Genomic DNA, 16026 nt, shown 5'->3' on the forward strand with positions numbered 1-16026 from the left:
GGATGGTCTCCATCTCCTGACCTCGTGATCCGCCCGTCTCGGCCTCCCAAAGTGCTGGGATTACAGGCTTGAGCCACCGCGCCTGGCCGCATTTTTTTTATATTAGAGAGATTCTGTGTTCTGTTTTGTTTCTGCCATATGTGAACTGGCCATTTATATTTATTCTTTTGGGAATTACCCATTCATGTCCTAGCCCATTTCATTTGGTTGTTCATCTTTTTCTTACTGATTTATAAGGTTTTTTGGTTTTTTTTTTTTTTTTTTTTTGAGATAGTGTTGCTCTGTCGCCCAGGCTGGAATGCAGTGGCACAACCTTGGCTCACTGCAACCTCTGCCTCCTGGGTTCAAGCAATTCTCCTGCCTCAGCCTCCCGAGTAGCTGGGATTACAGGTTCCACCACACCCAGATAATTTTTGTATTTTTAGTAGAAACGGGGTTTCAACATCTTGGCCAGGCAGGTCTCAAACTCCTGACCTCAGGTAATCTGCCCGCCTCAGCCTCCCAAAATGCTGGGATTACTGGCATGAGCCACCATGCCCAGCTAGGAAAACACAAATACTATTATGTTTAACTCTGTGAGTATGCTTTTCTGCTCACAAATAATGGTGGTGACCAGGAATGGACACCTGCTTCAGACTGAGCCAGTCACATTGTCTACTGAAAATTTGAAATTCCAACAAAAGGCAACCAGTTAGTTGCTACCAATATTTAACAACTACAATGAATGATTCGTGTCTTTCTATGTAATTAAATTTTTTAAGTGAGTAAATTTAGGGGCTCATAAAGCCCAGGAAGTATGCAGTATGTCTGTTCTTACATTGGATTAAAAAGCAGGAAAAGTGCAAAATGGTAAATATTCATTACCTCTCTCAGCCCATCCCCAGGCCCCTCCTCCTTTGCCTTCCCATGAGTCAGTCATTAGAGGGTTAATGTTTGGCACAGTGGTGACTGTACCCATCAGCTCATCTGCCTCCATTCTGATTACTTGGTAATTTTTACTCCAGTTTTTCAACATTTTCAATATTACCCCTGCCTGCTTCCAAATAGTACTAGAAAGTCTTGCTTCACCCTCCTCTGTTGTGGAATGATGCATGCTAGGATGAGCTCAGGTTAAGACACTAATTATATCTGAGATTCAGCTTTACCATCCACAGTCACTGAATCACTTAGAGGTGGGGTTAGTATTAACCTCAGAGCACTGAAGAGACTTGTGGCTTTACTTAGGCCATGAGGACACAACCTTTCACATCTGTCCTTTCCAGCCTACACTGCACCACCTGGGACCTAGCAGAGACTCTTGTCCCATCTGAGTGCTCCTGGCTCCAGACTTTTCAGTCCATTCTCCATTTGGCTCCCAATTTAACTATCGTGAGTGCCTCACTGATTAATCTAGATGGTGCTGTGGTGGAAGAAGGACTCCAAGAAAGACTGGACCTTGTTGTCCAGTACACCTCGGCTTAGATTCTTGCCTTGCCACTGCATTAGCTGTGCAGCCTCAGACAAATTATACATTTCTAAAACCAGGATTTCCTCTTATTTAAAATGGAGATATTATCATCTTCATCACATCATCCCTTTGGGCCTGGATCTCCTGTAATCTGCACGAAATTTACTGTGTGTTGTTTATCTGCTCTGCCAGTCCAAAATTGCAAGAGTAAGGATCTCGTTATATTCATTTTTGCATCAGAGCCTCACTTGATTCTTGGTTAACAGTAGGTCTTTGGTAAATAAAATTCCCCCTGAGTTGAATGGAATCAAGTTCCAAACACTAAGGTAAGTTTCAAATATCCAAATGTTGAAAATGCAATTGATCCAGATGTTTTCACATCAGTGGATTATATACTGAATTGATTTCCTCCTTAGAGGAAAGTCAGCAGCCCTGAAACTTTCTACACATTCCCAACAATTTCTGTAAAACTTCCAATGATCTCTATAACTAGATATGTGGGCCAAGAACCCCAGCACCTTTGCCCCTTAACTTTGAAACTGGCAATATGAATTATCAGGGTGACCCCTCCCAACAGAGCACATGATCGGCCACAGCTGTGCATGTTTTTCAGTATGACTGCACCAGGATAGGGCTCCAAGCCACTGGGTGGAGCAATGTGCTCCGGGGAGAAAGCTCATGACATTTCCCCTATGATTTCACAAAAGAAAAAATCTTCTTATGAGTTGTTTCTGCTCAATGTCAATAGGAAAGGTCATAGCTTAGCGCGTTTACATATAGATGCATGCATGAATATGTAGAGTATCTGCCATCCCTACAGTGTGAGAAAATTTAAATTGCATTGGTCCTAAGAGTGAAGGAAAGCAGGTGTACCTCCACTTTATTCTTTTCCCTTTATTACAATCCTAATTTTATTTGAGATGACAATGTATACAACTAGAAGACAATTTCTCAGCCTCCCTTGGAGAGCTGGGTTCCAGCCAATGAGATGTAAACAGAAATGTATGCCATGTTCCAGTAGGCTGCTTAAAAGAAGTTGACTCCACTTGAAAGGTGTGCTTGGTTTGGCCTGCCTGCCTTCTCCCTTCCTCTGGTTGAATGTCATCTTGATGACTGGAGCTCCAGTAGCCATCCTGGAATTTGTGACCTTGATGGTGGAAGGCACAGGCCAATATGATAGAAGGATGAGGAAGAGGCCGAGTACCAGATGGCTGAGGAGCCACCATACCAGTCCTAGATTCGAGTTTCCACTGCTTCTGTGAAATAAAAATCAATCACAAACTTTTTATCTTGTTTAAGCCACGTTTAAAAGTCAGTTTTCTTTTATATGTAGCCTACTAATCCTATCCAAACAAGGCTTGAAAAAGGTTTACTACAGCTCTTTTTTGTTTTAATAGCAGAATAATTGGTAAAAAATGCCCATCATTAAGAAAATAAACTATGAATATAACAATACCAAATAAAACTGTGCAGCAGTATAAAGAATGAAAGGGTTTTTTTTGTTTGTTTGTTTTAGAGATGGGGGTCTTGCTTTACTGACCAGTCTGGTCTCAAACTCCTGAGCTCAAATTATTGTCCTACCTCAGCCTCCCAAAGTCCTGGGATTATAAAGGCGTGAGCCACCGGCCTTTTTTTTTTTTTTTTTTTAAGGTCTTCTTATGTAATTAAACATTTTAAAGACATCAGCTGATGAGCTGTTTAAAACAGGAACAGGAAGAATCTCAAAAGCATCTCTGGCCAAAATCTTTTTAAGAAACAAAAAGTAGCGTGATTCAGCCTTGACAAGGATTAGTCAGAGCCTACAGTATTAGGTTGAAATCAAAGAAAGGCAAGCTTTTTTGGGGATGAATAGTAATCTTTTTGGAAAAAAAATTTTTTTTTTCCTTCAAGTTTAGGAGATGACAAATACTGAAAGCTGGTTGAACTGAATCCTCTTTATTGATGAGGAAAGCAATGGGCTCGACCTATTTCTGACTTTCTGAAAAAAGTTGCCCTACCTGTCTGCCACTCCTTTTTAACTGGCCGTTCTCAAAGGAAATTGCAAGAGACTGAGGATAAACGTCTGATATCCAGAAATGGGCTTTTTAGAGCTGAGGCAGGCTCCAGAACTTCCATTTCCAATTTATTTCACAGGCGAGAAACTGAGGTCAACAGGGACGTTGGTTAGTGGTTCCTGGAGGCCCTGAAGGAACTTCTGGACCTGGCCTGTGCGTTCCAGAGAAAAAGGTCGGCCTCTGACGGAAAACGAAAAATGAGCACTCGGGCACCCACCCAGCCGGCGTAGAGCGCCTCAGCCGGACCAAGGGGAGGAGCCTGTGGGGCGGGCGGGGCCAAAATGGCGGGGGGGTGGGACTTCCAGAGGCGGGGGACGAGGAAATGGGACAGGGCGGGGCCCGGTAGGCTAGCGAGCGCCGGGAGGCGGGGCCTCAGAAAGGCGGAGAGGAAGGCATGTGCAAGGCGGGGTCCCGCGCCGGTCGGAGCGGCGTGTCTGCGGCGCTGCGCGGCGAGGCCAAAATGGCGGCTTCCAGCTGGGCGCGCAAGGCCGTGGTCCTGCTTTGTGCCTCTGACCTACTGCTGCTGCTGCTGCTGCTGCTACCGCCTGGGTCCTGCGCGGCCGAAGGCTCGCCCGGGACGCCCGACGAGTCTACCCCACCTCCCCGGAAGAAGAAGAAGGATATTCGCGATTACAATGATGCAGACATGGCGCGTCTTCTGGAGCAGTGGGAGGTCCGCGGCGCGCTCACACCCTCCTGGCTCTTCTCTGTCCGGGACCCTGTTGCCACTGACCCCTTACCCATTCTGTCTTGGGACCTTTCTGACCCCCTAACCTCCTCTACTCATGCCTTTAACCCTTACCCATGAAGCCACTGCTGACCATCCATTCCTCTTCTCACTCGCGCGCCCTGCTGACCCTCGCTCCAGCCCTCTCTCATTCCAGTGCCCTGTTCCCCCTGCCACTTCTCAAGCCACTCCAATCACGGGTCAGCCCCTCAGTGTTCAGCCTTGCTCTCCCTTCACTTTTCAGTGCCCTGGTTGTCTTTGCGTTGATCCTTGTGGTCAGTGAGCCCTGTAAACAGGGAGAGAGACCTTTCCCACTCTACTAAAGAGCATTTCCTTCATTTTCCTTTTGTTTTGGGGTGATGGGTGGGAGAGTGGGTTGCAGTGAAGATGGTCTTCCTTAATGGTTATCTCAGCTGTCTTCTAAATCAGTAGAATGTTAGACTTCCTGTTTTGGTATATGTCCCTGCTGGGAATTTTGTGTTTTTTGTGGGTGGATTTATTTTACTGAGGGGAGAAGTAGCAATGGCTAGTGGCTCTGTATCGTGGAACTCACACTTTTTTGTTCAAAGGAGAGTGCGTTTTCTCGTTTGTCACTTGGATGCACCGGAGTGTGCAGTTACAGGGAGTGTGTAATAAGCTTTTAAGGTAACGATTAATGGCCAAAATCACATTGCTGCCTTTCCCCCTTCCTGAGGTGATTGTACTGTCCTGGCTGACTTGCATAGCTGTGGAACCTTGGGCATGTCTAGTTTCTAGGCCTCAGTTTCCTTATTTGCAACATGAGGAGGTTTACTGGATGGTTCCTGAGATTCCTTCCAACACTGGTGTTTGTTATTTTGTGATTATCTCTGTGTGTGTTGGGGGAGGAGGGAAAGACTTTCAGACACAAGTTTAAAATACCACCTGATTCATCTGACTAGAAGAATGCAGTCCTGTGTTTTCATGTGGTTATCAGCAGCTGATGGAAAGATTGGGGTAGATTTGAGTGTGGAGAGAATGTCCCCATTCACCATCTCCCTTGCAATATCCTTCTCTTTTTGGACTACAGCAAATAAAGCCTTTTGATCTGCCAGATTGAGAACATCACCTCATGAGAAATCCTCCTTTTGACCTACTCAGACCCTGAGCTAGACGAAGAGGTGCTGCAGAGATGAACAAAGATTGCACTGGGAACAGTAGATAACAGGATGGATGAGCAGGGAGAGACTTTGCAGGCCAAGAAAAACACATTATCTTATTTAATCCTTTTACCCATCCATGAGGGAGCTACTTATCCCTATTTTCTAGATGATGACATTGAGGCACAAAGAGGCTATTTAACTTGCTCCACATCGCACAGCAAGCTAGTTGAGTTTCAAAATCTGTCACGACTTTAGAGCCTGTTCTTTGAACTGTTTTACCTGTACTGCCATACATACTGGTGAACAGAAGTGCAAATGAAGGATGGTGAGGAAGACGTGGATTACGCTAGAAACTGCAGGAGCAGAGTAGAAAGGAGAGATGTGAGATTTTTATACTTTTAACATGGCTTGATGGTTGATTTTGTTTTTTTAATTATTTTTTATAGAGGTAGGGTCTCCTTATGTTGGCCAGGCTGGTTTTGAACTCTTGGCCTTTGCAGTACTCCCACCTTGACTTCCCAAAGCATTGGGATTATGGGCGTGAGCCACCATGCCTGGGCAACTGATTGATTTTGTGAACAGCAGGGCCACATAATGTAGTAAAAAGACAGATTGGCCAGGCGCTGTGGTTCACACCTGTAATCCCAACACTTTGGGAGGCAAAGGCAGGTGCATCACCTGAGGTCAGGAGTTCAAGACCAGCCTGGCCAACATGTTGAAACCCCATCTCTATTCAAAATACAAAAATTAGTCAGGCATGGTGGCGGGCACCTGTAATCCCAGCTACTTGGGAGGCTGAGGCACGAGAATTGCTTGAACAAGGGAGGCAGAGGTTGCAGTGAGCCAAGATCATGCCATTGCACTCCAGTCTGGGCGACAGAGTGAGACTCTGTCTCAAAGAAAAAAAAAAAAAAAAATACAGATTTTGAACTCAACTTTACCCCTCACTAGCTACTTGATCCTAGTTTTAGGTATCTGTAAAGCCAGAGAATGCCCTGCTTTGCAGGATGCCATGAGGATTAAATGAGCTAATGTTTGTAGACACTCTACAGACATGAGGACCCTTCCCCAGTAGCAGTGTTTTTTATGTGGGAGAGCGTATCCATCTCTGTGGGTGCTTTTTTTGTAGGAAGCAGTTCTTCTCTTGTGACCGTCTCTAAATCCATACCCTCACTCCTTCCCCAGCAGTGTGAGAAACAGTGATTCAATGAGAGGCTGTGCCTCAGATGTGTGGAGAGAAGGTGAGAATTCCTTCTATTGTGTTATAACTAATTCTGAGTCCCAGTTGGTGTAGAAAAACCAAAGGTGGTTATTTCATTTTATGTTGTGATAGCCAGGTATAATGGGAAGGGGCAGTTGGAGGGATTTGGAGCCAGAAATGTGGTTTGTACTTCTAGCAGGTGAGTAAATTAAGTAAATCATTTGTCCTTTCTGAACATCATCTTCCTCATATATTAAATGGAAGCCTAGTAGGATTGTTCTGAAGGTTGGAGATAATATATGTAGAGTGCCTGGAACTTAGTAGCTACTCAGTGGGTGTCACTTATTATTAATATCAAAAACCATAGGAGGAAGAAGAGGATTTGCAGAAAGGGGAGTTCAGCTTTGTAGCTTTTGACTTTGGCAAACAGTAATGAAGGAGCTACAAAGCCAGTTGAAAATGCAAGACTGCCCTGGAGACAGGGCTAGAACTGGAGTCAGGGGACTGCCAGACTTGTCCCTGTTCCCACCCTAAGGTATAATAATTATACATATTTATGGGGTACAGAGTTGTATTTCTACACATGTATACAATGTAATGATCAGTTCGGGATAATTAGCATATCTCTCACCTCAAACATTAATCATTTCTTTGTGTTGGGAACATTTAAAATTCTCTCCTAGCTGTTTGAAAATATGCAGTAAATTATTGTTAACTATAGTCATCCTACAATACTATAGAGCACTATTTATTCTTCCTATCTAGTATAATTTTGTATCCATTCACCATCCTCCTTCCCTATCTCCCCTCCCCTTCCCATCCTCTAGTAACCACAATTCTAATCTCCACTTACGTGAACACAACTATTTTAGGTCCCACATAAGAATGAGAATGCTCAGTATTTGTCTTTCTGTGTCTGGCTTATTGCATTTAACCTAATGTCCTCCAGGCTCATTAGGGTACTATTTTGCAATTTTTTTTTTTTATGTAACTGAAACACAGACATATAAAATGGAAATTAAAGCCACTTTTTTTTAAGTCTCTCGAAACCATTTTTACCCATACTATATACACTAGACTTAACGACTGTTTAATTATATTTACATTAACAAAGAAATGCTGGGCTGGGCTTAGTGGCTCACGCCTGTAATCCCAGCACTTTGAAGACTGAGGTGGGTGAATCGTTTGAGCTCAGGAGTTCAAGACCAGCCTGGGCAACATGGTGAAACCCATCTTTACCAAAATTACAAAAAAAAAATTACCCAGGTGTGGTGGCATGCACTTGTGGTCCCAGCTACTCAGGAGGCTGGGATAGGAGGATCACTTGAGCCTGGCAGGCAGAAGTTGCAGTGAGCCAGGATTGCACCAGCACCACTGCACTCCAAACTGGGCAATAGAGTGAGACCCCATCTCAAAAAAAAAAAAAAAAAAAAAGGTGCTTGGGACCTCCTGAGTTAATTTCATGATTATTAGTGAAATCAGTCTGAAAAATGCAAATATTCTAGGATATTGAACCAACTAAAAGTCTTGCAGTGTTTTGAGGAGACTGTAACAGATGTTATGGAGAATTAAGATAAAGACAGAAACAACCTGTGAATTTGGCAACTAGGAGGTCCTTTGCGACTTTGAGAGTGTAATTTCCATGCGGTGATTGTGATTGGAGGCCAGATCACAGAGGCCTAAGGAGTCAGCAGTGTCATAGCCAACAGATGCAGCACTGAATACTGTTTGCCTTTAAGTCATTACATCCCCAAACAAACCTTAGGAGGGAGACGCTGTTATTGCCCTCTCCTTTCCATTATAGGTAAGGAAAGTTATTTTCAGATGGGCTAAGTAGCTTGCACAAGGCTGCATGGTGATGGAGCGCATCCATCTGACAGCACAGCCCATGCTCCTGTCTGCAAGTCACCACCGGTGACTCTTCCAAAGTAAAATAAGAAAGAAACACGTCAGTTGAGAGGGTGGCAGAGTTGAAAAGAAGGTTGGTGCGTTACATGTGGTCACGTTACTGGGGCTTTGGAGATCACTTCGTTCTGCTTTTCATTTTGTAGATGAGGAAACAGGCCTCAAGGAGTAAGGATTCTTAGGCAGGGTCACAAAGCTAGTTGTGTAGAACTGAAACCAGATCCCAGGTTTGATGTCAGTATGGATCACCTTCAAGCACTGTGTAGAATTCTTTCATTTTTATTTTTTACTAAAATTATTTTTAATATAGTACATTATTAATGGTATCTTATATCTTGGCCCTTCAGAGATTGGTCAAAAGCACCAAGTAAGAATGACTTAGTGGCTTTTTCTTTTTTTTTAGGTAACAGCTTTATTGAGATTCAATTCACATGCCATAGGCAATTTACCCATGTAAAATGTGCATTTTAGTTTTAGTATCTTCGGAGAGTTTTACAGCCATCACCAAAATCAATTTTAGAACATTTTTATCATCCCCAAAAGAAACCTTCAACCACTCCTCCCCAGTTTTCTCCCAACTCCCTAGCCAGCCCCAGGCAATCACTCATCTACCTTTTGTCTTGACAGATTTATCCATTTTGGACATTTCCTGTAAATGGAATCATAGAATGTGTAGTCTTTCATATCTGGCTTCTTTCACTTAGCATAATATTTTCAAGGTTTATCTGTGTTGTAGCATGTATCAGTCAGTACTTCATTTCTTTTTTTCTTTTTTCTTTTTATTTTTGGTAGAGATGGGGTCTTGATATGTTGCCCAGGCTGGTCTTTAACTCCTGTGCTCAGGTGATCCTCCAGCCTCAGCCTCCTAAAGTGCTGAGGTTACAAGTGTGAGCCACCGTACCTAGCCAGTACTTCATTTCTTTCAGTTGCTGGCATTAGCCTTTTCTCCAAGGAACCTGGTTCCTTGGTTCCAGAACCTGGTTCTTTTAAAGATTTTTTATCTGTCATTCTATATTCTATTTATTAGGCGTGGTGGCTAATGCCTGTAATCCCAGCACTTTGGGAGGCGGAGGTGGGCAGATCACGAGATCAGGAGATCGAGACCATCCTGGGCAACATGGTGAAACCCCATCTTTACTAAAAATACAAAAATTAGCTGGATGTGGTGGCATGCACCTGTAATCCCAGCTACTCAGGAGGCTGACCCAGGAGAATCACTCAAACCCAGGAGGCGGAGGTTGCAGTGAGCCGAGATCTTGCCACCGCACTCCAGCCTGGTGACAGAGCAAGACTCCGTCTCAAAAAAAGACAAAGTTACCATTTTGTATTAGCAGTTTATTCATTTGTTTTTATCCCTATGGGTTCAACATTTGTTTGAGGGGTTGTAAGTCATACTATTATTTATTTTGATGTTGAGATTATTTCAAATTTGGCCCCTGAGAGCTGCCTCAAGTTGGCTTCCGTGTCATTTTGACATGTTCCACGATTCTTCGAGCACTTTACTACTTTGTGATGCAGGATTATTCTAGGCTCATCTTCTGTCTCCCTTGCTATAAGCCTGTTCTCCAATGAATCCAGGCTCTTTTACATATTTTTGTCCATCTATCTGTTTACTCATCTGTTAATCTATGAAAATCCTTGAGTTTCTCCTGATACCTTCAATTCCAGCCTAATACCACAGGGCTCGTTCTTCCCCCTTTCATATTTGTAACTTCATTTCCAGAAGTTAAGAACCTGGCTCTCATTATCCTCAATATGTTTACTCCTTTTCTCAATCCTAGAGGTCACATAAGATAGTTTCAGAATGGCTAACCCATGCCACTACAGAAAGCAAACCTACTAACTGGAATTGGATATTTTTGTACAATACCTATTATTTAAGTGAAATGGGTATACATGGACTGCAGATTTTAAGTATACAGTGCAGTCTTTCTTTTAAGACATGGTCTCATTCTGTCTCCCAGGCTGGAATGCAGTGGCATGATTATAGCTCACTACAGCCTCGATCTCCTGGGCTCAAGTGATCCTCATGTTGCAGCCTCCTGAGTAGCTAGGACTACAGGCACCTGCCACCACACCTGACTAATTTTTTAATTTTTTTTAAGAGATGGGATCACACTATGGTGCCCAGGTTGATCTCTAACTCCTGGACTTAAGCAATTCTCCCACCTCAGCCTACTGAGTAGCTGGGACTACAGGTGTGCATTGCCATGCCTGGCTACTTTTTAATTTTTTTTTTAGAGATAGAGTCTCACTGTGTTGCCTAGGCTGATATCGAACTCTTGGCCTCAAGTGATCCTTTTACCTCAGCCTCCCAAAGTGCTGGGATTACAAGCTGAGCCACAGTGCCTGGCTTGCAATAAATTTTGATAAATGGATATTTCTGTATAATCCACACGCCTGTCAAAATATAGAACATTTCCGTCACCCCAGAGAAGTTATCTTGTGTCATTCTCAGTTAATCCCACCTTGTCCCCCTTCTGTAGGCAACAGTGTTCTAATTTCTGTCACCCTAAATTAGTTTTGCTCATTCTTGAATTTTAAATAAATGGAATTGCATAGTAAATCTTATTTTGTACCTGGCTTCTGTCACTTAACGTTTTTGGGATTTGTTACATGTAACAGTATTTGTTCTTTGTTGCTGTGAAGTATTTCATCGTATGACCGTACCAGAATGTGGCCATTTTTACAGCCTACCATGTTGGGTAGATTGTATGAGAGTTTAAAAGCTCTAGAAACCCATCACATGGGGGCGCTCTGTGATTGGTAACCTGGGTTTGGGTAATATTTGCTGCCTGAAACTTAAGACTGTATTGAAAGTTAAGAAGAGGAAGAAAATCCCTAGTTTTCCTTTTTATGTTGTAATTCAAGTCATATACATGCACCTGACATCATGCAGATGTTTTTGCCTGTGCCAGTTAAAAAGATTCTGATGATAGGTTTGATGCTTTTCCCCCAACCTGATAGAAAGATGATGAAATTGAAGAAGGAGATCTTCCAGAACACAAGAGACCCTCAGCACCGGTCGACTTCTCAAAGATAGACCCAAGCAAGCCTGAAAGCATATTGAAAATGACGAAAAAAGGGAAGACTCTCATGATGTTTGTCACTGTATCAGGAAGCCCCACTGAGAAGGAGACAGAGGAAATTACGAGCCTCTGGCAGGGCAGCCTTTTCAATGCCAACTATGACGTCCAGAGGTAAAGCACCAACAACTAGCTGAGAAAATCATAGGCTGTGCTGGGTCTTTTCTTTATTATTATTAATTATTATAATGATGATTTTTTGAGACAGAGTTTTGCTCTTGTTGCCTAGGCTGGAGTGCAGTGGTGTGATCTCACCTCACTGCAACCTCCACCTCCCTGGTTCAAGCGATTCTCCTGCCTCAGCCTCCCGAGTAGCTGGGACTACAGGCGCCCACCACCACGCCTGGCTAATTTTGTATTTTTAGTAGAAACAGGGTTTCACCATATTGGCCAGGCTGGTCTTGAACTTCTGACCTCGGGTAAATCACTTGAACCTGGGAGGCAGAGGTTGCAGTGAGCCGAGATCATGCCACTGCACTCCAGCCTGGCAGCAGAGCAAGACTCCATCTTGTGGGGGGTCGGGGGTGGAAGGATTTGTTGGTAAAAGCTGTTAAGTTTTTGTTTTTATTTTTTGTAGAGGCGAGATCTCACTATGTTGCCCAGGCTGGTCTTGAACTCCTGGCCTCAAACAATCCTTGCACCTCAACCTCCCAAAGTGCTAGGATTACTGGCATTGACCACTGTGCCTGGTGTGTGTGTGTTTTTTTTTTAATGTCTCAGTTGATCCTAAAGTTTTATTTATCTTTGAATCTTCAGCTCTTATCTCATCTGAACAGAAGGGTGTATCGCTTAGTTTAGCCTCTTCTGCTAGAAGTTTCTGCTCAGTGGAGAGTGCTTTTGTGTGTAGCTGTGTTCACACATAAAGCTTGGACCATGCTGTTAACAGATAACTAATTTAATATGAAGAGGCTCAGTTTTCACACCTAAGTATGCTTCTGAGGTACAATTTTAAGAAATCTGCTGCTTTTTCCTCAAGAACAGTTCTGAAATTTGGGGTCTGCAAATATTCTAGTTTAGGAAATATGAAAGTAATGACAAGAAATGGAAGGAGTACTTAGCATCGGCCAGCAAAATATTTTCAATTAGCTTAAATAGACACCTATACAGAGCAAATAAATGTCTTGGTGATGTGTGCTCCAGAAGGCCCACTGGTCTCTGTGGAGCAGTGGGAGCGTTATAAACTGAAGGGGGAACACGTGGTGTAGTCCCTAAGGAACAGAAGAATCATGCCTGCTGGCCACACTAGGACTCCACCCAGGCCTCATTCTTTCTGCTTTGTTCCTTGGGACCTTTTGAGTGTGGGCGAGCTGGGCTGCTTGCTGCTGAGCTCCGGGGCTAGGATTTCTGTCCAATAACCAAGTGTCCTCTTGAGGCCTTCATAGCCTCTTACCGTGACCCACTCTAAGCCCTTGGTTTTCCACCTTTATCAGCACAAGTCTTTTGTCCCATAAAATTGTAACTGGACACTCCAGAATATAAAACAGATACAGATCAGATCGAAGCTGCCTCTTTACCTCCCCAGCAGCAGCCCCTGGGCCACCTCTGCAGTGTCCTAGAGAGGTTTTCCAAATGTTTGCTTTTAACATGGGCATCCATTTATACTACAAAGGAACATCCAATGTCTGTTTCTGTTTTGTCCTGAGCTGGGTATTTAATAGTTCTGCAAGCTAATATTTTCATACATGAGATATCAGTAGCCGCTAGGCCTTGGAAAATCCAATTTTTTGTTCCATATTCATGTGGAATTTGAAGTAAACATGGTAAGTGCCAGAGAATTGCTCTGACCCATTAGCACCTTACTAGTACGTGCTGACTGTCTGATTGCATCTCTCTGCCCAAGGTTCATAGTGGGATCAGACCGTGCTATCTTCATGCTTCGCGATGGGAGCTACGCCTGGGAGATCAAGGACTTTTTGGTCGGTCAGGACAGGTGTGCTGATGTAACTCTGGAGGGCCAGGTGTACCCTGGCAAAGGAGGAGGAAGCAAAGAGAAAAATAAAACAAAGCAAGACAAGGGCAAAAAGAAGAAGGAAGGAGATGTGAAATCTCAGGCTTCCAAGGAAGACAATCGAGCTGGGAATAAAAGAGAAGACCTGTGATGGGGCAGCAGTGGCACACTGTGGAGGGACAGGTGGACATGGAGAGCTCTTTGCCCAGCTCGTGGGGTGGGAGTAGTCTCAGGAAACTGCACGCCGGTTGACATTCTAGTTTCTTCTAGAAAGGGTCTGCCACATGACCAGTTTGTGGTCAAAGAATTACTGCGTAATAGGCTTCAAGTAAGAAGACAGATGTTTTCTAATTAATACTGGACACTGACAAATTCATGTTTACTGTAAAATTACCTAACATGGAAATGTGACTGTGTTGCTTTTTCCCATTTACACGTGGTGAGTCAACTCTACTGAGATTCCACTCCCCTCCAAGCACCTGCTGTGATTGGGTTGCCTTCTGTGTCCATGTTTTTTATTTTCTGTCAACTAAAAGGATAGCAAATTCTGATCAGAGAAGTCTTTAAAACTCTTGACTTAATTGAGTCAAACTCTTCATGCCATGTACATCATTTTCATTATGTTAAAGGTAAAATGTGCTTTGTGAACTCAGATTTCTAAATATATAGCCAGGAAGCCAGGGGGTGTAAATACAAAATCTATGCAGGAAATAGAGAACAGAAAATATGTCACTTGAAATCCTAAGTAGTATTGAATTTCTTTGACTTGAATCCCACTCCTCAGTAAAAGAGAACTCTTGATGTCCGTCAGGTTTTATGTGGTCTGTAAAGTTAGGGGTTCTGTTTTGTTTCCTTATTTAGGAAAGGGTACTGCTGGTGTCCAGGGGTTATATGCTCCATTTAATGTGACAGTTTTAAAGGATGTAAGTAGGGAATCAGAGTCCTTTGCAGAGTTTGACAGAAGACTCAATAACCTCATTTATTTCTAAATATTTTTCTTTGATAAAGTGCCTAAATCTGTGCTTTTGTATGGAGTTAATGTCTGATTTTGCCGTTCATATGTTAGAGCTTACTCTGAATAAGAGTTAGAACATTTATATACAAATATCATTTCTAAGAACTAAAATTCTTTGGAAAAAACCCTCAATTGTGATTTGAAGAAATTAAAAATAGCACATTACCTGGTTAGAAAATGTCAGTGTTAAGGAATGGTACAAAGTGAAAGGTGTAGCCCTCTCTTGCTGCCGGTAGCTTGTCCCGGTAGAAGCTGCTGTTAACAATTTGTTCCCCTACATCCCCCTCCCTGCCCACCCACCAAAAAAAGTACCTTTACTTATGTAAATGTACTTATGGTGATGTATGTTTGTTTTAGTCTCACAGCTTCTGTTTCCCCTTAATTTGGTAGCTGCTCACATTTCCCTCTAAAGAACTACACCCTCAGCATTCTCAGTTCTCTACGTTGGATGGGACATTTGCCCTGCAGTCCCCGCACCCTCCAGGCCATGCCCACTCCAGGATGAAGCTTGTGTGATCTATGGTACTAGGATACTAGGCCCCGAAAGAGGCTTTTCTTGTTTCTTCTGCATTTTGAACCTGGAGCAGAGCTGTTGTAGGCCCCGCCCTTGGAGAGGAGAGCTGTTTGACAGTGGGGCCAACACAGACAGTGGGGAGAGAGTGCCACACTCTGGTGGCAGAAATGAGTCCCTGAATCATGCCGTGGCTGAAACAAACCCTGTCCATGGGCTTTTTCTGTTTTACTTAGGGCAATTTGAATGGGTTACTGTCCTGCATAGCCAAAATGGCCCAGTGTAAAGCAGCTGTTTTGATGAGATAATTGCTTTAATTAAGCAAAAGGTAACAGAGCTTTTACTCTGCCCTGTACCTGGTGTTTCCACTTAGGAGCCTTCCCCTGTCAGAATGTGCAGATCTGTCTCATTGTTTCCTATGCAGTGTGCCCCCACTTCAGCCAGTAGTTCCTGTGTGTCTGTTATGTACTAGGTACTACAAGGTGCTAGGACAGTTGTAGATACAGCCTCTGCTGTTGTAAAACTCAATGATTTGGTGGGGGAAGACAAATGTCAGTAACGTACAAAGTAAAATGGCAGCTGTTAGAAGTATGAAAGGGGCAGGGTAGTGGGAGGTAGAATCTTCCCTGACCAGGTTGGGACAGCCAGAGGCGTTCTCTGAGGGCAAGAGGAAGAGAGGAGAAATAGAGTAAGGCAGGCAGAGGGAACAGTCTGAGCTAAGACCCTGTAACTGGAAGAGGCAGACCCTGTGGCTGGAAGTGGCAGAGGGAGAGGCTGGGGCCCAGTGCAGGCCCAGGCTGGAGTAGCATATGGAGTTTGGTAGGAATTTGGGACGCTCTGGTGGATCTTAATTGTGATGGGATGGGTGTGAAAGGCAGTCCAGGTTACACTGGTTGCACAGGAGAAGTGATTAGAAGAGGACCCCAGCCGGTGTGAGCTGTGAACTGGGAGGTCCTTCAGTAGTGCAGGCCATAGCTGAAGGTGTCCTACATCAGCAGGGTGGTGGTGAGG

General features: G+C 43.7%; 1 protein-coding gene across 3 annotated transcripts in view; it reads left to right on the top strand.

Annotated features, from left to right (window-relative positions):
* The first annotated feature begins 3884 nt into the window (after positions 1 to 3884).
* MESDC2 (mesoderm development candidate 2) overlaps positions 3885 to 16026 on the top strand; it is a 49283-nt gene continuing 37141 nt past the window's right edge. The window contains exons 1-3 of one of the 3 annotated variants that reach the window (XR_001001404.1): positions 3885 to 4174; positions 11423 to 11655; positions 13382 to 13928. Coding sequence is in view for 2 of the 3 variants with exons in the window: in XM_011938367.1 (XP_011793757.1) it covers positions 3896 to 4174; positions 11423 to 11655; positions 13382 to 13640 (771 nt within the window). In the remaining variant the exon portion in view is untranslated. Of the gene's footprint in view, positions 4175 to 11422; positions 11656 to 11770; positions 11956 to 13381; positions 14678 to 16026 lie in introns of those variants that run through there. The other 2 variants (XM_011938367.1, XM_011938368.1) reach the window with 2 other exon arrangements.

The sequence above is a fragment of the Colobus angolensis genome, unplaced genomic scaffold (assembly GCF_000951035.1).
Source record: "Colobus angolensis palliatus isolate OR3802 unplaced genomic scaffold, Cang.pa_1.0 Scaffold172, whole genome shotgun sequence".
Taxonomy (NCBI): domain Eukaryota; kingdom Metazoa; phylum Chordata; class Mammalia; order Primates; family Cercopithecidae; genus Colobus; species Colobus angolensis.